General features: G+C 62.4%; 2 protein-coding genes across 3 annotated transcripts; one reads left to right on the top strand and one right to left on the bottom strand.

The window, feature by feature from the left end:
* The first annotated feature begins 788 nt into the window (after positions 1-788).
* On the top strand, positions 789-6,430 carry UBALD2 (UBA like domain containing 2). The gene is made up of 3 exons (XM_069799008.1): positions 789-1,028; positions 1,660-1,722; positions 5,275-6,430. Exons 1-3 carry the CDS (start codon positions 909-911, stop codon positions 5,593-5,595), a joined length of 504 nt encoding a protein of 167 aa, XP_069655109.1. The 5' UTR covers positions 789-908; the 3' UTR covers positions 5,596-6,430.
* Positions 6,431-8,690: 2,260 nt separating this feature from the next.
* QRICH2 (glutamine rich 2) lies at positions 8,691-19,305 on the bottom strand. 2 transcript variants are annotated; one of them, XM_069799006.1, is made up of 19 exons: positions 18,655-19,305; positions 17,499-17,603; positions 16,957-17,025; positions 16,704-16,748; positions 14,722-15,799; positions 14,488-14,582; positions 14,256-14,347; positions 13,994-14,108; positions 13,614-13,823; positions 13,220-13,345; positions 12,917-12,991; positions 12,443-12,607; positions 12,163-12,284; positions 11,046-11,111; positions 10,647-10,748; positions 9,923-10,067; positions 9,655-9,742; positions 9,399-9,506; positions 8,691-8,997 (listed from the first exon to the last, which is right to left on the bottom strand). In XM_069799006.1, the coding sequence occupies exons 1-19, from the start codon at positions 19,045-19,047 to the stop codon at positions 8,807-8,809; spliced, it is 3,390 nt and encodes a 1,129-aa protein (XP_069655107.1). In that variant the 5' UTR covers positions 19,048-19,305; the 3' UTR covers positions 8,691-8,806. The 2 variants fall into 2 exon arrangements, with proteins under 2 accessions (XP_069655107.1, XP_069655108.1); XM_069799007.1 differs by having other exon boundaries at positions 13,220-13,342.
* Between the last annotated feature and the right edge of the window lie 1,594 nt (positions 19,306-20,899).

Here is a 20,899-nt window from a genome sequence, read left to right as displayed (position 1 = left end):
GAAGCCCCCGATTTATTCGTTTGGGTTTTAAACACCACTTTTCCCTTTTTAATTAAACTCTTCCAGGCATGCATCACACCGGGCCTTCTCGGTCCCGGCGCCTGGCGGTGGCAGACGTGGCGGGGGGAGCTCGCTCGCCCTCGCAGGCTGCGGCTGAAGCTCGGAGTCACCAGGATTTTCAGCGTTATAATACAAAACCCACCCCAAAACCCCAAACGTGGGGGCTCTGCCTGAGCCCCTGGGCCCTCCTGCCGAGGCCTTCCCACGGGAGGGGCATGCGGCTGAACTCAGGCCGGGTCCCCCCTCCTGCCCCCCGGGCCCAGGCTGGGGTCCCTGCCCCGGGGACAACGACGGGGGGGAACAGGGAGAGCCCTGCTGGGGGGGGGAATTAAGGGGGAAGACCCGGCCTGGAGCGGCCCCCCCCCAGCCCGGGGTGGCGGAGGCCATGCACGTCCCCCCCCGCGCTCCTCAATGAACCTCCTCAATGAACGTGACGTCACCAACGCCTTCCGAAAAAACCCTCGCAACTCACCCAATCAGCGGTCGGGCCGCTCCTTCTCCCGGCCGCCCCGCCCTCCCGGCTGTTCAACGCCCAATAACGACGCTTGCTGCAGCCAAAACACAAGCGCCGACCAATGGGAAAGCGGCGGGGCGGGGAGCGGCGCCGGGGCAGCTGGAAGATTCGAACCGAACGCCCGTCGGGGCGGGCGGCGCGGCGGCGGCCAATCGGGGCGCGAGGGCGGGGCTTCGCCCTGTGTCTGTGTGTGTGTCTGTGTGTCTCTCCCCCCCCCCCCCGCCCCGCGCCCCCCCCTCCCCTCCCGTCCGCCGCCCCCCGGTGTCGGCGCGGCGCGGGGCGGCGGGCGCGCTCCGGGCAGCCAGGGCGGCAGCTCGGCGGGGCCGCCCCCGCCATGTCGGTGAACATGGAGGAGCTGCGGCACCAGGTGATGATCAACCAGTTCGTGCTGGCGGCCGGTTGCGCCGCCGACCAGGCCAAGCAGCTGCTGCAGGCGGCCCACTGGCAGTTCGAGGTACGGGACGGGGACCCCCCCCCCCCCTTTCCCCAAACCGGGGCACACCTTCCCTCCCCCGCCCCTTTAAACCGGGACACCGCAAACCGGGAGTCCCCGCCACCCCCCTGCCCGCAGAGCGACGGGGCGGAAGGGGGAGGGGGGGGAGGCCCAGCCGTGGCCCACAGACACGCGTGGTCGGGCCGCTGAGCGCCCCCCCCCCCCAGCACCCACGCGGGGGGTGGGGGACACGGGCACACGACCGGCTCCGAGCTCCCCCGGGTCTATTTATACCCGGGCCGTAACCCGAGCTGCGGCCCAGCGCCCCACGCCGGGGGGGCTTCCCCCCCCCCCCACCGAGCTGGGGGCGGGGGGGGGGGCCGTGGTGGGGCCGTTGGGGAGGGGGACGCCGTGTAAACAAGGGGGGTGGGCTGTACCCCCCAGCGTGGGGAGCTCCTGGATGGGGCGACACACACGCTCCCGAGTGGGTCGGGTGAAGGGCAGCACCAGGCTCCCCCTGCCTTAGGCCCGGGGGGGGGGGCGCCCGTGGATGCCCCCCGGGGTGGTCCCACGGGGGTGGAGGGTGCGAGGGGGCATGTTTTCCTTCCCCCTTTGTCTCGAGTGGGCTGGGGCTGACAGCTTGTCCCCACAGACGGCCCTGAGCGCCTTCTTCCAGGAGACCAACATTCCCAGCAGCCACCACCCCCCCCAGATGGTAAGTGGGACCCCCACCCCCCTCCAGCCCCTCCCCAACCCCCCCCATCCCCAAAACCACCTTAAAACCCACCCCAGCACCTACCAACCACCCCCAACACCCCCCACACCTACAACCACCACCCAGCTCAGGACCCCCCAACACCCCCCCCCCACCTCTGGGGGTCCGCACCCCCCCGGCCCCCCCCCCAGGCCATGGAGCTGTCAGCTCCCCTGCCAGCCATATTGCTCTGCGCCCGGAGGAACACGCAGCCGGCGAATGTAAACATGAGCTAAAATGTCTGCCAGGAAATAGTTTGTCTCTGCGAGCATCGCGCTGGAAGTTGGGCTCCCTGGGCCGGGGGCCACCCCTGCTGCCCCCCCCCATTTCCCCAAACACCGCTTGACCTTGGCCGAGGGCACGGCCCCTTGGCTGAGGGGAGGAAGTTATTCCCCTCCGGGTGGTTTTTGTTGTGTTTGGGGTTTTTGTTTTTTTTTTTTTTCATTTTTAGGCTTTTTTTTTTTCCTGTTGAGGGAATTAAACGGTGCCGCGTGCAGGGGAAGGAGTGGATCTGGGCTAAGCCGGTTTTTTTATTATTTCCCCCCCCCCCCCCACTTTTCTCATGCCGTCAGAAAATCACCAGCCAGCCCGGCATTGCCGGCAGCAAGCACTCTCTCTCTCTCTCTCAGAGAAAGTAATTTTGCCGGCCGGCTTCCACTTAAACCCCTTTTATTTTAATTCCTCCTCCCCCTGCACATTTTCTCACCACGTCGGGGAGCTTGCAAGGGGTCATGTCACAGAAAAAAAACCCTTTCCCGGTGGGAGAGGGGAACAGGAGAGCAGGCGGGAGCTGCCAGCCGGATCCAGGCCTCGCTGTGTTTTCACACCAAAAGCCTCATCGGGGTGATTCCTGTCGGGCGGCTGCCAGAAGCGAGATGCAAAGCAGTTCCGAGGAAACCCATCCCGTTCCCCATCCCTGTGCTCCCCGGGGCCGAGCGGGACCCACCTCCCACCCTGAGCACAACGGCCGCCCCATTGCCCCCACCCAGAGGGTCCAGAGCTGGACGGCTCTCCCACTCCCCACAGCGTTTTCCTAACCCCATGTGCTCCACGTGGTGACAAAATACCTTTTACCCTCTCCCCAAATACTCCCATCTCACATTTTTGGCATTTTTTTTGCTGCTATTCCCACCCCCCTCCACATCCTGATTTCTGCAGCTTAAAATGCCCCGCACGGCTCAGGGCCCAGGGCAAGACGACAGGGTTTACGGTCGCGGTTTCTATTTCTTTTTCAAGCGGCAGAGAACAAAGCTGTGAGCATAACAGCATTACGGCGTGGGGCGGCACGTCACCTTTGCCCCTACTGAGGGGAGGCTCCCCGCACCAGGCAAAACCCCCCGTGGGTCCAGGCTGCAGGGAAGGGACTCACCGGAGCAGTTTGGTGTGTCGGTGTGGCAGCTCACGGTGGCACTGACCCTCTGACAGCCAAGCAGTTCCTTAACAAAAAGTATTGGAGGGAGGAAGGCAATAATTACGTGGCAATTCTTTTTTTTTTTTTTTTTTTTTAAATTAATCTGGCAGACATCACCCCAGAAGCTCAGAGCTGTGTCCCTGCTCCAGCATTGCATCCAGCCTCAGTCCAGGGCTGGTGGTTGGCACGTGCATGTGTGTGTATGGCTGTGTTGGTTGTTTTTTTCAAAACACAGTCACTTGAAGTTTTTTGGGGGTTGGGATTTTTGTTTGCAACAAGTATCTTTTCAGATACTGCCAAATTTGTAGGCTTTTTTTAAAAAAAAAGCTGGCTTACCAGCACTTTGAGGTGAGCTCTGAAATGAGTTCTCCCAAAGTCTGCATGCGGCAAGGGAGGAACGTCCCCAGCTCGCCACAAACCCGCTCGATGCCAGCCTGGCCATGATTGCATTTTTGGGGTGCACCAGCCTTGCCTGCTAATGGGAGCTCATCTATCCCACTGCCAGCACATGTCTGCTGGCTGCCACTTTCCCCAGGCTGGGAGAGGTTGGGGGAGCACCCCATCTTCAAATGGGTCTGACTGGGGACCCCCCCCGGCTGCAGTTTGGCCACAGCACCCAGCTGCTGCTCTGATCCTGGTGATCACTAAGGGTGGCTGGGATGGGGAGGAACCTGTAAGAGGGATTTGGGTGTTTGCTTGTGCTGGGGAACAGCTGGGGCTGCTGAGTGCCAGCCAGGGCAAATCCCGGAATAACCCCTGGGAAGGGTGAGATGCAGCAGCTATTCCCCATCAGAACCATCTCCCTGATCCCCCATTGCTAAGGCAGCAGACGCTGCCCCAGCCCCTTCGCACTGCTCAACGTCCTCGCAAGCAGCGAGATGTGCCGCTCAGCTGGGCCCTGGGCTCCGACAGAAGCTGTGGCTCCACGAGAGCAACAGGGATTTGGGACAGATTTAACCCAGAGGGGTGAAGCCCCTGTGCATGCACCACCTCCATGTCTGTGCATCCCTTCCCAGTGCATTCCCCATGCCCGCACCCCCCGCCTGCCCATGCACCCCATGTACCCCTTCCCCGTGCATGCCCCCAGTGCAACCTCATGGGAATCTCTTTCAGTGGGTCCAGCGGGGAGGGAACTGCCCCCCAAGACTGTTCCCCCACCTCAGGGACCAGGCTGGACAAAGCGTGGCTATTTCTAACCCCCCTGTGCATATGTTCAGTGCAGCCTGTGGAACAACACTGCTCCTTGCCAGCGACCCCCCCTCTGGAGACAAAAAAAGGGGGCAGGTGCCCACTCTATTTTCCACTGCCGGGGTGAAGTGTGTCCCCCCGCACATCCCCTTGGGTGGGCTTTAGCACCCTGCCATACTCAGACCATAGCAAGTGCTTTGCTGAGCTGGGGCCCTGGGCGCTGCCAGCCCCTGAACCCCAGCGTGGGGCTGCCCCCCCCCCCCCACTGGATTTTCCTCTGCTGGTGAGATTGGCTGCAAAAAGGGCCAGATCCGTCACTGGCCGGGCAGGAGGAGGGGAGGGTGCTAAATTTAGCCGGCTACGTAGAAGACAGGGGCCATACCAGGAACTGTGCAGGGCCTGGCCGCAGCCTCGTGTCCCGGGGGGGCCCTGCCTGCCTTTCACTCTGCCCTAACAGGATGCAAGGGGGTGGGGGGTCCTGCAGGGCCAGGTAGGACATCAATCCCCTCCCCACCCATCAGACTGGACCCCATCGCATCAGCCCCATCCATGCTGCTCCCTTCCGTGGGGCAGATGGCATCAGAGCAGCATCCCCCTCCCCAAACCTGCCTCACCCCAGGGCTTCGAGCACCCTGGATGGTCCAAAATGTCCTTCCCAGAATGGGCTGGAGACCCTCCCCGGGCAGCCCCCACACCTTCGGGAGGAGCCACCCAGCTGCTTGGGGGCTGCACAGCAGTGCTGAATACCCCACTAACAGCCAGACTGAGGCTCCGAGCATCCCCAGGGGCTGGTGGGTCCTTTGTGTGGGATGCAGTCAGGAACCCCAGTGATGGGTCCAGCTCCTGCAGGCAGGTTGGGACCCCCAAAAACATCCGTGACTGATCTGACACCCACCCTCTTCTCTCCCCCGCAGATGTGCACCCCCAGCAACACGCCGGCCACGCCACCCAACTTCCCGGACGCTCTGGCCATGTTCTCCAAGCTGCGGACCTCCGAGAGCCTGCAGAGCAGCAACAGCCCCATCACCTCCATGGCCTGCTCCCCCCCAGGGAGCTTCAGCCCCTTCTGGGCCTCCTCGCCCCCCAGCCACCAGCCTGCCTGGTTGCCCCCCTCCTCGCCCACCGCCCACGGCCTCCACCACCACTTGCACCACCCACAACCTGCCTGGCCCCCTGCCCCTCCGCCTGCCGCCCCCCCACAGAAAGCCGTGGCCACCATGGACGGCCAGAGATAAGACTGGGTTAGCAGAGGGGGGGGGGGGTGGAAATGGGGGTTGGGGGGAAAGGGAGGTCTGGGCCAGGGCGTTGGGAGCAGGGGCTCCCCAAGAAACGCACTGGAATAATTTTCTAGGTTTTATTATTATTTTTAAGGGGGGGGGACATGCTGCCAGGGAGGACACTGGCCCATGAGAGCCTCTGCAAGAGTCACTAGCTGGTCTTTTCTCCCCCCATTATTTTTTTTTTTAAATATATAACTATAATATATAAATATATCTAATGTATATAAATCCAGAGAGAAGGAGCAGCAGCGCAGAGGCAGGTGGGGGGGCTGTTCCCTATGGCTCCTCTCCCTGTTCCCCAGCATCCCTGCAGCAGGGCAGGAGAGGGAAAGGGGGTGGGGAATAACAAAAAAATAAATGGAGGGGGCTGTCATCACCCCGGATTATGGCCACAGAGCTGCTGGGCCCCCCCCCAGCTCTGGATTTCCTGGTTGCAGCGCCCAGAGCAAACACACCTCTCCTCTGGCTTCTGAAATTCAGCCCGGCTTCTTGCACAGACCCCTCCCCGGACCCTCCTCCTGCCCCCTCCTCCCTCCCTTGGCACCCCTGGGGCCTAGGGGGATTTATCAAGGTGATGTCCCCCCCATCCCTGTGACTGCTGTTCATGGCCCTTTCCCAGAGAGGGGGAAGCTGGGGGGTTTTTTAGTTTTCAAATCAATCTTGCTTAAAAAAAAACAAAAAACACAACCAAACAAAAAAAAAAAAGAAAAAACAACAAAAAAAACAGGTTGAAGGTTTTTTATTAATTTAAAAATTAAAAAAAAAAAAAAAAAAAATCACTTTTTTAACACCAGCTGTCCCTGCCTTTTCTCTTTGCTGGGAGGACATCCCTGGCAGGGCACCAAGAATGGGGGCGAGCCCCCCCATGCCACAGCAACACCAGTGGGGACAAGTTCCCCCCAGGAGGTGTCAGCAGCCCCAGGAAGCTGCACTGAGTCCCATGTGCTGCCTGGACTCTGCCTGCAGAAGCCACCGTCCCCAAAGAGGGGGGCAAAGGGAAGGGGAGACCCCGGAGCCGGGGGGTGGGGTGGGGTGTGTGCCATGCCAGCATAGCTCGGTCCCCCATGCACCAGGGTGCAGCCAAAACCGCATCCTGCACCCTCACAAAATACTGCGGTTTGCAACCCCCCCCCAGCAGCGTGTCTCCCCCCGCCAGCCCCATCACCCACACATGCAATGAACCTCCCAGGCCTCAGCACTGTAGGGAGACCTAGTCCTGCCTGCGATACTTGAGGGTTGCCAGGCTTTTAGGCAAACCCTGTGCTGGGGTTGATGCCTTCTTGAGTGTCCCCCACTGCAGATTGGCCACTAGCCCGAGGACATGGGGGCTTGCCAGCCCCTGAGTCGTGGGATGGCCATAGGATGGGCAAAGCCCTGGCACTGCTCAACCCCAGACCCCGACCTCCCAAGCCCCTCGCTGTGCCACCGCCCTTCTGATAACTTCAAACAACACGCCAGTCCCTGGTTTAGTGCTTAGATATCCAAACTACATTTAAAATTGAATAAAAACACAGCCCGTGTTGCCACACCGCTCACACAACAACTGGGGTAAACACCCCCCCAAAATAGGAATGCAGCAGCTCTGGAGATACCAGCGATGGCCAGGAGATTCAAGGCACAAGTGCCAAGCATCCCCCAGGGGACAGGGAGATCCCCCCAGGATGGAGAACGCCCCCCCAGCACAGCACAACCTCCAAGGATAAAAGCCCCCAGCTGGGGTTACTCACCCACTCCAGCAGCACAGGCAGCACCCAAGAAAAGATGTGTGGCTGGGTGCTTGTGTTTATAGGGGCGGGGGGGCATTTATAGGGTGCAGCTGGGTCCCAGCAGCAGCAAACGGAACAGGGAGTGGGAGAGGGGCTGAGCTGGGGGGGCAGAACAGAAGAAGCACCGAAGGGGTCAGCCCCAGCTGGGCTGTATCCTGCAAATGCAGTTAGTCCTGGGGTGGGGGTGTTTTTAAGCCCATTGACACCTGACCCCCTCCATGGGTGCAGGATGGTACTTCACTGGCTCTACTCTAGCTGGTGTCCACTGGTTTGCTCTGAGTGCTCCCAGTTATTCCACTAGAGGTGGTACTGGGGGGACCTCAGATCCAGCTGGATCCACCTGGGCACCCCCAAAGTGGGTCTTTAGCACCCATTTTTCCCCTGAAAAAATGAGCCCACCAGGGAAAACATCCCCATGGGGGTGGCTCCCTCAGGACTAAGGTGCCTGGGGACAGGAGCAGGGTGGGTGGGGATGGGGTCTGCCACTGTAAGGGGGATGTTTGGGCCCCCCCCCAAGTTTAAGGATAAGATCCACCAGGAGAGCAGGATTTCCACAGGACAGCCCCCAGGGACACACCATGATGGGGGTGAGGGGTGCTCCCCTGGATGCTTCCAGGGGCTGCGGTTTCCCTGCCTGGTGCCTCTCCACTTGTGACACAATTTGTGCTAGGTCTCAGCACGCCGTGGGGCATTCACCCTGAGGGGATGGGTGACAGAAGGGGGCTGGGGAAAAGCAGCCCCAAGCCATGGGGGTGGCAAAGGGAAAGGAAGGGCTGTGTTCTCCCAAGGTTGGGGGCAGAGAAGGGGTTATGGTGCTTTGCTCCAGAGGTGGGAAGCGTCAGCTGCCCCGAGCTGGGCAGCACTGGGGTCGGTGCCTTCCTCTTTCCATCCATGGCAGCATTGGAAGAGGGACAAGGGGGTGACAAAGGGGGTTTATCCACTAGGAGATAAGGAAACCAGTCCAGTGACACTCATCCCTCAGGATAAGCGATATCAAGCCAGCAGGCTTGGGGTGGGATTTGCTTTTGGCATTAAGCCACGTCCTGCTGCCGCCCTTCCCACTGAGGTCCCCATTTCCCACTGCCTTCAGCAGCAACTGAGCATCATCATCCTCCTGCTGCACCACCCGGCTCCCCCAGGCCCCCTTTGGGGCCACAAGCTCCCCTGGCAGGGGTCACTGGCACCAAATGGGGCTCGTGGTGGCCAGAGGGTGTCGGGGGGAGCGCAGCCAGCACAGACCCCAGGAGGAGGAGGGTGGACAGGGGCTGTTTTCAGCTCCTCCGGTGATACGCGGCCACAGGACGAGGGATGCTGCCGACCCCTCCTTGTGCATGACGGGAAGATCCCGACCCAGGGCCACCCCACTCAGGCCGCACAGGCGCTTGGCTGCCCATCGCCCTTTATTGCTGCTGGCCGGAGCCACTTGCTCGCCTGCTCGGTAGCTGGGGTGGTGGGGCTTTGGCCGGGGACCCCCGGTCCCACCCAGCTGCTGGGGTGCTGGATCCATCCTGCAGGGGCGGGAAAAGCCCCGGTGCCTGGGAGAGGTGGCCGTGGGACGAGGCTGGCCTGTGCTCCAGCGAAACGGCGGTGCCTGGGGGCGAGGGGCAGGGGTTAGCCCCCCTGCAGCCCACGGGGCAGGCACTGGCTGTGGGCAGCTCTGCCAGCCCAGGATGGGGCAGGCAGCAGGGGCACCTGCCTGGCCAGAGACACCCAGAAACAGGGTCCTGGCCCCCACCCTGAAGCATACAGGCTGTTGTCCCACACTGACCAGGCCCCCCCCCCCCAGCTCCCCACCTCGCTCTGGCTCCAATACGGGGTCCAGTTGCCCCATCTGCCAGTCCTCCCCCTCCATCCTGCTTCCACCCCTCCCCATCCCACCCCGGACCCCCATCCCACCCTGCCCGACTGGGGGCACAGACCCCTGCTCACCCCCACCCACCGGGAGACAGCAGGGTGCCCTCTCCCTGCCCTGGTGCCCTGACAGGGCCATACCCGGCTGGCTGAGCGAGGACCCGGCGCTCTGGGGCCGTGAGAGGAGGCGGCCGGTATCCCAGGCATCCCACTGCCGTGGGGACAGCTTGGGCTTGTCCCTCGGGGAGCCTGGCAGGAGAAACCAGAGGGAGCTGGGGTGGGGGGAGCCAGGGGGAACACGGGTGGGGGAAAAACTGGCACCCCATGGGCACCCTGCCCACCCCACTGTCCCCTTCACCCCCGCCAGATCCCCTTCCCAAGTGTGCCCCAGCCGTACCCTCCTTGCCCATGAGCACAGGCAGCTGACCATCCTGCCGGCCCCTGTAGATGTGGCCGTCCTGGCCCAACAGCTCCATCTCATCGTGCTAGGAAGGAGAGAGCAGGCTGGCTGAAACACGGTGCTGAATTCAGCGTGCCCAAGCAACCCTCCCACACCCAGCTCTCCCCAGGGAAACTGAGGCACGGATCCCCCGCCAGATGCTCAGCATCACCCTCCCAGCCTCAGTTGCCCCCACCATATCCCTCCCTACCTTTGTCATCCCTACCTTGATGGGGAGCAGGGTGTGGGGCTGGAGCGGCCGCGGGGTGCCAGGCTGGAGGCGCGGGCAGCGCTGCAGCGGGTGGGTGAGGGTGTGTCGGCCCCCACAGTGCCGTGGCACGCTGGGGTACCCACACTCAGCCGCCTGCTCCCTGTGGGACAGGGCACAGGGATGCTCAGCGCCTGGTACCATGGCACCCCGTGCTTCACCCTACTATGCCAGGGAGGGGGCCGGGGGGGTGCTCCCTGGTGGGGTTTGTCCCTGCGCTCTCCTCCGACTGCTGCAGGAGACCCATGCCTGTCCAACCGTGCTGGATCTGCTCTTTCCCCACAGCCCTGGTGAGCTGGTCATGGCCACGGTAGGTTCCTGCACCATATGCAAAGGACACCAGGAGGCAGAAACCGGGCTGTCCCAGCTGCAGTGCTTAATTTCGGCAACTTGTTTCACAGAAGGCACCCAACGAGCCTGAGGTCAGGCTGAGACCAGACACAACTCATCACATGTGGCTTCAGTGCCATTGAGACAGGGCTAGACAGGGCAGCAGGGACAGGCTGTAAAACCCCACAGACCTGGTGCAAGAACAGTGGACCCTCCGTGGCACATCTCTGCTCCCCTGCCCTGCCCAGCCCCCCCCGGACCCCTCTGCCCCCACCCAGGGCAGAGCTCTCCCTCACCAGGGCAGGGCCCCCCTGCACCCCAGGGGCCAGGGATGGGTCCCCGTGTCCCCTACCTGTGGCTGTGCTGCTGTGTTTGCTCCAGCTCGAGGATGGTCTGGGGACGCCCAGCAAGGTGGGGGGCCAGCGGTGGCATGGACGGGATGGCCACGATGTGCCTGGGGAGGGCAGGGGCCACGGGTGGGTGACGGGGGAAAAACGACCCACCCTGGCTTGGGGCAGCACCCCAAAACCCACGGGCTTGTACCCCATGGCATCCCCCTGCCCACTGCCCCCGGGGAGGGGTCCCCGTCCCCCCGCTGATGGACAGGGCTATGGAGAAGGCTCAGCAGGGTCGGATCCCCCAGGCAGACACCCCAAGCCCCATGCCTGGCACAGCAGGGCACCACTAGCACCCATCTCCCCCATCCCACCCATGCAGCCCCCGCAATGCACCAGCGCCAAGTGCTACTCACGGGCCAGGCACCAGCATGCTGAGGGGCCGGTTGCAGGAGATGCAGTGGAAATGGGCCAGCAGCTGCCTGCGGGGGGGTAGAAAAGAGCTGGGTGAGCTGCTGGGGGGGGGACACAGCCCTGCCTGCACGCAGGCAGGCAGCTTGAAGGCAGCAGTAAGGTGCTGAGCACTTCGCTGTAGTGAGTTACGGTGTTTGCGGGGGGAACCACAGGGTTTTGAGCCTGGTTTATCTCCCACCAGCCCAGCAAGATCCCAGCCTGCTGGCTGGTTACAAAATAAAGAGGGTACGATGGGGGAGAGCGGTTGTTTGTGGGCTCCCACCTGGGAGAAAGCTCCACCTCATATTAGGCTCCGGAAAATCCACACAGTGGAACACCCAAACCCCACCACCACTGTGGGAACTATTCCCATGGGCACCCACAGCACCTCAGTCCCATGGGAACTGGGGATGCTGGCAAGGACAAAATGGGGGCGTTCCTGTACCTCTTGCTGGGGTGGGATGCTCCCAGCCTGGGAGCAAATGCCAGGCCTGGGGGCTGTAGGATTCCCACGTTTTGGAGGATGAGCTTTGTCACAGCTGCCCAAGGACCACAACATGCTTGCCTCAGCCCCACTGGTACCTCCAAAACCGGCAGCTGCCTGTGGCTGCCCAGAGTGGGCAGGGATGCAAGGTGAAAGGCACAGGCACCCACACCTGCCATCCGAACCAGCCCTTGCACCGGTTTCATTGCTTCATCAGCGCTAATTACCACCCTCCGCCCGGGTGCCTTGCCAGGAGGGCAGGTCACAACCCAGCTCCAGCGGCGCTGTGTGTCGCACCCCTGCCCAGGGGGGACGAGCCGCCGTCCCCCGCCCTTGCTCCAGAAAACCTTTGGACCCACACCCCAGTTTTGATTTGGGAGGGCTCCATCCTGCAGGTGCCCCCTCCTCGCACGTCCTTTAATGTTGGGAACCTGCTACTGGTGGGAGGAGAAGGCACAGCTACTTAGTCAGCATCCCCGCAGTTTGCTGGCTAAATTGGTCCAATGCCAGGGTACCATGTGGGCACCGGCCGGGACAGCCGGAGGGAACGGGGCGAGTGCTGTCCCCAAAGCTATCGCCATCCCCATCGCACTCACTTCTTAATCCCAGCTGCATCGTCAGCCTCCATCTGCGGCACCTTCTCCTTGAGCTGCTCCAGGATGGTCTTCCAGTGTTCCTCCAGCTGCTGCCGGAAAGGCCCCAGCTCCAGGCGGTCCAGCTGCAGACGGACATGCACCCTCAGCCAGCTGCCCCAGGATGGGACATTGCGGCCCCCAGGGAAAAGCCAGGAGTGGGGGATCCTCAGAGGGATGTTGCCTTAGGCTGCTAAGCCCTGAAGGTGCCAGTTTTGTGTGGCAGGGACGAGCCACCCCTCACCTTGGAGTCCATCTCTTCACTGAGCTGTCGCTGGACCTGGTGCCAGCCCTGCTCCTGGCCCATCACCTGGCTCAGCATCTCCTGGATCATCTCATTCAGCCGCTCCATGCTTGCGTCAAACTGGGTGCGACTGACTTTGCCGGCCAGGGCGGTTTTGTCTGCTTTCTAGCAATAGGGAAAGGCAGGAGAGCGGTGGGGAAAGAACAGAGGTACGATGGGCAGGGCCAGCTCATGTTGGGAGAAGAGGGAGAAGTGGCTACGTGGCCCTGCTCACCCCATCACCCCCCGTGGGGTTAGTCCCACCAGCTGAAGGGACCTCAGGGGAGATAGAGGGACCTGGTGAGGGACCTGCAGCTGGTCTGGAAATCCCCCCTCTCCCAGGCCAGTTCTGCCACTGAGCCCCCAAGGGACGATGGCTGGTTGTCACCCTGCCCAGGACCCCCTTAGCTGGCACTGGGCCCCTCAAGGCCATACCACACCGATTCTCAGCACCAGGTCCTCCTTGTCTGCTTTCTCCTTCTCCAGCCTCTCCAGGGACTGGAACAGAGCCTTCCAACACAGAAAGCATCCCATAACACCATGGCAGGGTCAGAGCTGTCTCCCGGCCAGCTGAGCACCCCCCGGTCCCCCTACTGCCACCCCAAAAACCTCCAGGAAAGGTGCTTTGAACCTCCACAGGGCTGCGAGCCAGTTGGCAGGGGGACAAATCCCTTGTGGATCCCAGCCTGGGGTCTGCCTGGAGGATGCTCTGACCCCGCGGGGGTTTCAGCCACCTACCTCGATATCTTTCTGCTTCTGGTGACGGTCATCCAGGAGGTTCCCCGTGACGGAGCTGAGCTTCTCGTAGTCCCCTTGCACCTGCATGACGGTGGCCTGGATGCGCTTCAGCAGCTCCTCATCCTGCTTCAGGGAGGAAGACAACAAGGTGGTGCTGGGCAAGGTGGGGGCTGGCTACCCCACGGGGACAGACCCTGGTTACTCGGCCGGTGGCTGTGGGTTGTCAGTGCCAGCAGGACATGTGCATCAAGGCTTTCATTTCCTTCCGTGCTGCTGAATTGTAAAAGCCGATTCGGTGGGCAGGGAGGGGCTCCCCCGTGTTACAGTGAAGCACAACCAGGCACGGGGGTCCCAGCAACCCCCTCCCAAGCCCCCCATGCAGGCATCTCCCTACCTGGCTCCTTCCCGGCAGCTGCCTCACCACCTTGCCCACCGCCTGCCGCGACATGAAGGAGTCCACCAGCTCCTGGAGCTTCTCGTAACGCTGGAGAAGCTGCCCCACCTGCACGCTGATGTCCGTGCTGCAGACGGGGCACGCTGCCTGCGCCTCTGCCTGCTCCCGCTCCTGCCCTGTGCCCTCCACCATCGCCCTCAGCTCGTCCAGCTGCAGAAAGGGGAGAAGGAATTGGCTCTGAGATGGGACAGATGCAGGTAACAAGCCCGGGCACCGTGGAGGCTCGATGGCCTCACCCAGCCAGGGGAAATGGCTGGGACCCCTGCCAGGACCACACTGCTGAGCTGGTGGGTGGTGGGAGCGCTCCCCCCGGACCTCACCTGCTCCTGCAGCTGGTCAGCCGTCTTGGTCACCAACTGCTCCAGCGTGGCCTTGGTCATCTCCTGTTGCTCTCCCAGCTCCTTCAGCTCCTGCTTTATCTCCTGCAGCGTGGACCTGGTCAGTGAGACAGAGGCACAGGCAGGCTTAGCCTCCACGGGACCACTCAGGGGGTGTCCCTTGCCCCCCAAACCGGGATGCTTTCAGCCCCCCCGGGCTCCCTTGCAGTCCCACAGGGTAAGAAACCCTCTCCCATCCTTTTACCTCAGTTGCAGGGTAATCTGGTCGCTGCCATCCACTTTCCAGTCAGGTCCAGCCACCCCCAGCTTTCCAAGTGCATCTTCCAGCTGCCTGACCTGGGAACAGCGGTGGTGGCAGAGTCAGGACACGGCCCCCTGTGTTGTCCCAGCACGGGGGCCCTTCGGTTGCCCCCTCCCTGCCCAACAGTCTCCCCCCAGCATCCCTGCAGCCCCCTCGGGGACTGCCACCAGCTCACCTTCCCTTTCTCGCCCTGCAGGTCGCTGGCCAGGCCCTGCAGGGAGGACACCTGGCCCCGGAGGTCAGCCAGGATGCTGGCAATGTTCTCCTGGTCTAGAGGGATGTGGTTCAAGGGGACACGCTGTCGGTAAGGGGGTCTCACCCCTCGGCACCAGGCTCTGGGTGCAATGAGCCCCCGACCCAGGGTGTCCCATGCCAAACACTCCCCTGCCGGCCCCCCCAGGTCTCCCACCTCCCTCTGGGAAGAGCAGGCGCAGCTTCTCAAGCTCGGCATGGTCTGACTTGGTGGCTTCCAGCTGGGCCACCTGCTCCTTCAGGGCTGTGTAGAGGTGGCCGAGCTGCCCGATCTGGCGGAGAGCCTCCACTGTCTCCTCGTAGCGGCTGGAGGCACTGCTGGAGCCTGAGGACCCCCAGGGCACAGCTGGCTCTTGTGAAGGGGACATGGCCCTGGGATAGCCATCAAGGGGGATCTCGAACCCCTGGGCTGTCAGTGAGAGGGTCCCCGCTGCCGGGTGGCCTGCCTGGGCAAGCTGTGTGGTGGGCAAAGCCTTGTCTCCCTCCTTGGGGCTTGTGGCATCCATCTGTGTCCCCAGAGCACCGGGGGTGGCTTCAGTAGGGACTTTCTCAGTGCCAGAAAGGCTGGGCTCCATGCGAGGGGGGCTTGGCTGAACGCCTGCTCCTCCTCCTGGGGTGCCTGGAGGTGCTGGCTGCATCCCTGGGATGGTGGTCTGGGTGCTGGGAGTCCCTGGCTGCATCCCCGGGATGCTGGTCCGGGTGCTGGGAGTCCCTGGCTGTGTCCCTGGCGTGGTGGTCTGGGTGCCGGGGGACCCCGGCTCTGTCCCTGGGATGGTGGTCTGGGTGCCAGGGGACCCTGGCTCTGTCCCTGGGATGGTGGTCTGGGTGCCGGGGGACCCTGGCTGTGTCCCTGGGGTGGTGGTCTGGGTGCCAGGTGACCCTGGCTGTGCCCCTGGGATGGCGGTCTGGGTGCCGGGGGACCCTGGCTGCATCCCTGGGATTGTGGTCTTGGTGCCGGGGGACACTGGCTGTGTCCCCAGGATGGTGGCGTTGGTATCAGAAGTCCTTCTCTGATCTGAGGGAGTTCCTTCCCAATTCTCAGGGGTCACTGGTGCTCTCTGCATCCCTGTGTGCATCCCCTGGGAGCTGGGCTGTGTCCCCGAAGTCCCCTTGCTGGTCCTGGGCACAGGCTGTGTCCCTGGTGCTTTCAGCCCTGGTGCTGAGCTTCCCCCATGCGGGGTGTCCAAGTCAGAAATGTGGGGCTCGGCAGGGGCAGACTGGCCCCCACTGCCCTCCTGGGAAGAGGAAGGAAAGAGGAACAGGTTTACAGGCAGCCATGCAGTGGTGATGGCAGACCCAGGTCCCCCCAGCTGTGTCCCCAGCCCCTGTCCCCAAACCCCCTGGCTCACAGGGCCAAACTCAAGTAGCTACAAGAGCCCAAAGGCAAAGGCTGCCCACCCCACGGAGACCCCCCAAGCTCCTGCGGAGTCATTTTAGCAGCCGATCCAGGGGATCAGCGAACACCCTACTGATGCCACCTGATACAACAGCAAGGCTTGTTTTTTCCTCTAGCGATGGGATTCAATACTCCAGACCTGGTGGACCAGACCCACTTCCCAGCCCAACAGGCTGTGCCTGAGTTTCAGGAGCAGCAGCCCCAGGAAGGATTTGGAAACCATCTCATGCTGCAAAATGCCAGGGTTTGCCCCAAAAGGTCCCCCTGCTGTCCCCTGCTCCCACCCACCAGCCCCAGAGAGACTGGGAGGGCAGGAAACCACGGTCCTGCCCAATGTCAAGCAAGGACATGGGGCTGTGCGGTCACCCCAAGGATTTTGGGTGCTTGCTTGCCCCACGGAAGGGTTGTTGTGGGCTGTCAATGGCACAGATGGTGGAGGAGATCTGCCTGTTAGGCCAGCCGAGGAGCTGCCCTGGCTCTGTCTATGCCAGGTCCTGCCTCCTGCAGGGACCCACAGGGAAGAGAAGTGCTGAGCAAACCTCTGCAGAGGCCCAGGGGTGTGCAGCGGCTGGAGGCGCTGGGGGCTGCGGTCCCGCTCGGTCCCGCTCCTGCAGCCGGGATGCCCCAGCACTCACCACCGACGGACCTCGGCCTCCTCCTCCTCCTCCTCCTCCTCCTCCTCCTCCTGCTTTGCTGCCCACCAGGCAATCCTCCAGCACCTCCCAACGCACCATGTTGCTCACCTCCTCCGGGGCTGGGTAGAGGCTCAGCCTTTCCTTCAGTTTTTTCTGGGGGAAGGAAGGGATCAAGGGGTCAGCCCGGCTGCGTAGCTGGGGGTGGGGTGGGATCCACGGGAGCGCTGACCCCCCCCCCAGCATCGCTGCCCAGCACTGCTGGGGACCATGTCCTGGCATGGAAGGACTGGGTGCATTGGTCCCCTGGGGATGCAGCTGCCTCCTGTCCTGGAGCAGGATCTGGGCACGTTTGTGGCCATACCACGTCATTGTCCAACGTGGTCTGGTCATGGAGACCCGGCAGCCGGCCAGCAGCATCCTGGAGGTTCCCCTGGAGTGGGGCGAGGAGAGGGACAGCAGTCAGGGGAGCAGGATTCAAAAGGAGAATCTGCAAATTAACTTGTGTGCAAGACAGAGGGATGCTGGGCAGGGCTGTGCCTGCGGGCTGTGGCTGTATTGCACGGGTAGATCTTTATCTCCCCTCTTTCCCAGCACCCACGTTACTTTTTTTTAGTTAAAAAGTGTCTTAGCATCACTTTGGTTGATGCACGCAGTTACCTCTACCACCAGCCTGACCTGCAGGCAGCGGCACCCATTTCTGCCCTCCCCAAGCAGAGCTGGCAGGTGGAGGGTGGGGGGCTCTAGGGTGGGTGGGCTGAGCTCCCCCCTTGGGACACCCTTCCCGCTCTTCCCTCCTGGTGTCCTTCACGCTGGGTGACACCCAGGGGCGCAGGGTGACGCAGTGAGGGGCAGGGAGGGGGCGAGGGCCCAGCTCCCTCCCGGGGGGCACCGGCAGCCGCTCACCAAGCCAAGTGTCTCCTGGAGCGTCCGGATGTCCTCTCCCATGCGGGACTGCGCCGCCTTCATCCCGCCAATCTCCTCAAGGAGATCCTGGGAGAGAGCCATGGCCTAGGAGAAGGGGATGGCAGGGGTGAGCCCCAGGGGAGGGTCCCTGGGGACTAGGACCTTTACCGCTTCTGTGGTCTGCACGGGGTGGGGGTGGAGGGGGTGGGCAGCACAGGGCATTGCAGGCAGCTCTTCCCATTCATCACATCTTCAACAGCCAAGAAGGGACAGCAGCTCCCCAGAGAGCCCTGCCCCAGGGGAGCCCCTTGCACAACCTGAGTCAGCAGGGACGGATCCAGCCCTGCCTGCCCGTGCCAGGCTCCATGCAAGACAGCTGAAGCCAATACAAAGGGCAAAGAGCTGCTGCTACCCACTCAACTGCAGCCTGGCCTGGGAGGGCAGCAGCAACTGCTGCTAATGAAGCGGGGAGCAATCAAGCAGGGGCCTGCCCCAAAGACAGTGAGTGCTCCCTGCTCAGCCCCCCAGGGAAACCCTCCCTGTTGCCTTCTCCCTAGGAGTCCCAGCCCTGGCAGGATCTGGCCTTGCAGTGCTGAGGGTGGCTCTTTCCTTGAACCTGAGCTTATTTCTTCCCACCGAGGATGCTCGGGAAAAGCACGGCTGTGAGCAGCTTGGTGCTGTGCAGGATGAGGCCCCTCTTCGGTCCCCACCAGTGCTGGGTTTAGCCCTTGGGCGAGCCAAGGAGACTTATGGTGGGAGATGAGGCCCTCGAGGTGCTGATGGAGCCTCTCAGCTGCCCAAGGAGCAGATGCAGTACCCAGCCGTAGGTCAGGAGCGGGGAAGGGAGGGATGGAGAGGGTGGTGGGGCCGGACCTCCAGGGGTGCTGAGCCTCCAGCTGGCAGAGCCAAGGGCACTGGGTGCTGTGTAAGACCCACGACTCGCTGATGGCAGCGTGGGGAGGACCTAGAGCAACATTTCAGCCTCAGCTCTTCCTCCCCAAAACTCCATCCCTTTCCCATGGTGAAACCCCACGTGCCGCCGTGAGCCTGGGCTTAAACCAGACTGTGGTCTAAGGGCAGCACAAGAGCAGCACGGACCCCCGGAGGAGGGGAGGTCTCACGGGGGAGCACCCAGGGCACCGGGAAGAGCCTCTACCTTGGAGATGCCACTCTCGTTCGCTTCAATCTTCTTCTTCATCTGCCCCACGTCGGCGGCCACGGAGGCGACCTGGGGGCTGCTTGTGGCGCCCTGCAGCGGCTCCTTTCCAGGCAGCCGCTCCCCCGGCTCCTGGGGCTGCTGTCCCGTGCCCTGGGCCCAGGCCTCGGTCCTGTCTCCCTTCTTCTCCAGGCCGGGGTGTGCTTTGGCAGGCTGGTCCCCCCCCAGGAGGGGGGTCAGGCTGTGCCCCAGCTCCTGGGCTGGCAGGTCCTGCAGGCCCAGATGCCCAAGCATGGCCTGCAGCAGGCTGTGCAGTGCTGTGAAGTTGACGGCCCCGACCTCGGGCGTCCCGATGGCGACGTCCAGCAGCTGGGACAGGCTGAGTGGGGCCATCGCTGCTGCCCTGCCCGAAAACACGGAGCCTGACCTGGGGGGGACGGGAGCCTTTTTGCCTGGGGGGGACCTGGGAGGGTAGGAGGGATGGAGCCTTCCTCTTCCTTCTCCTCCTCCTCCTCCCCTGCCTCACCACGGAAAGCAATCAAACCCCATCCAAACCGCGGCGGGGGGAGCGGGTGGCAGAGTGCCCCCCCCGAGGGCAGCGCTTTCTGCGGGATGTGGTGTCCCCTTCCCCGCCGCCCCGGCCCCCTCCAGCCCCCCAGCCGGCTCTCCCCGACCCTACCCAGCCCCCGGCCCACCGCGACGCTCCAGCTCTGCCCCCCCCGGTCCCCCAGCCCCACTCTCTCGACCGTCCCCCCCCCTTTCCCCGGCCTGAACCCCCCGGTCCCGCACCCCCAACCCGGCTCCCTCCGGCCCCGCACCCGCATCCAGCGGTCCCGCCCCCGCATCCAGCGGTCCCGCCCCATGCCCTGAGCCCGCCCCTTCCCTTCCCTCATTGGCCACCTCCCGCCGCTCCCCGCCGCCCATTGGCCGAGCCCGCTGCCCACGTGTCCGTGTTTACGGAGGGGCGGGACCGTGTAGCGTCTCCCGTTGCTAGGCGACGCCCGGGCCCCCGCCGGTAACGGCGCGGAGGCCGCGCCGAGCCTCCCTGCTGCCTTTTCCACCTGAATACCCCAAAATGCAACCGGTGACGTCTAATGTTTTGAAGCAGCTTACTGCAACCCGTGCCCAGGGAGCCGCAGCTCCCTTGCAGGGTGAGCTGTCCCCGCAAGAGAGGTCTGAGACACGATACTGCTGGTGGCACAGCCTGGTCCGGCCTGCACCTCAATTTATGTTGGGGTTGTTTTGGTTTTTTTTGATGTATTAAACGCATGACGGATTTTACCCTTTCCCTTAGGCGTGGAAATAGTGGAAAGCTGCTGCTGACAGCATCAACACACAGATTTCTCTTGCTCCGAAGCAAAGAGCCGTATAAGCAGGGAAACAGAAACGCAGATAAACACACGCTTCCAGACAGCCCTAGGAAGTAAAGTACTCAAACACTGGGAAAAATCCTTGAACTGGAGTGATCCAGCAGACAAGTACTTACAAAAATAATCAACAAGAACCTCTTTTCCCTTATAAACCTCCAGGTCCGACTGTCACGCAGTCAGAGCCCTGACACCTCCCTACTTCGAGGAGGCACTCCAAGCCAATTTCCATGAGGGTGGGCAAGCAGGAAACAGAACGCACGCCTCGCGCTTTTAAGATACGAGAGATCCGTTCCCAGGCATTAAAACCGAAATGCAGAGATCTGCTCTGTGTGTGGATTTTTCCTGTCCAAGCTGGGAGGATGGAATTCAAAGAGGGAGTAGAGAGATTAAGAGATGGGAACAAGATGCACTGAGGCAAGAAGCTAACCCTCTTAGGAGGGATCCTGTGCCTTAATTCCTAACTGGCAGTGCTGCAGGCTCAGGAGCCCTAAAGCTACACCCAAGGACCGGTCAAACTTTCTAGACAGCACTCAGGACTGGCAGGAAAAGCTGCAAGGCCCCTAAAATAGCCCAGGGCCACATTAGCACAGTGGTACAACAGGATTTTGGGGCAGCAGGAAAAATGCCGAGGCTCAATGCTGATGTGATGGCAACCTAGGTCCAGGCTGGGTCAGGTTGGGCAGACACCATGTCCTAGTGTACATCGGCCCTAGCCCACCATCTCCCCATGACCTTTGGGGGTCCAGTGAATACAGGGTACCAGTTTTCCTAAAGCAGTTAGGGATTTTGAGACGTGAACATCTCCTGGCTTCGGTTTAGCCAACTGCTTTTGCCTTCTGTCAGGGTAAGGTTTAAAGCGAAGCCTGAGGATAACT

The sequence above is a fragment of the Haliaeetus albicilla genome, chromosome 12 (genome assembly GCF_947461875.1).
Source record: "Haliaeetus albicilla chromosome 12, bHalAlb1.1, whole genome shotgun sequence".
Taxonomy (NCBI): Eukaryota; Metazoa; Chordata; class Aves; order Accipitriformes; family Accipitridae; genus Haliaeetus; species Haliaeetus albicilla.
Note: the sequence above shows the minus strand (reverse complement) of the source record. Positions and strands in the feature narration are given on the sequence as shown.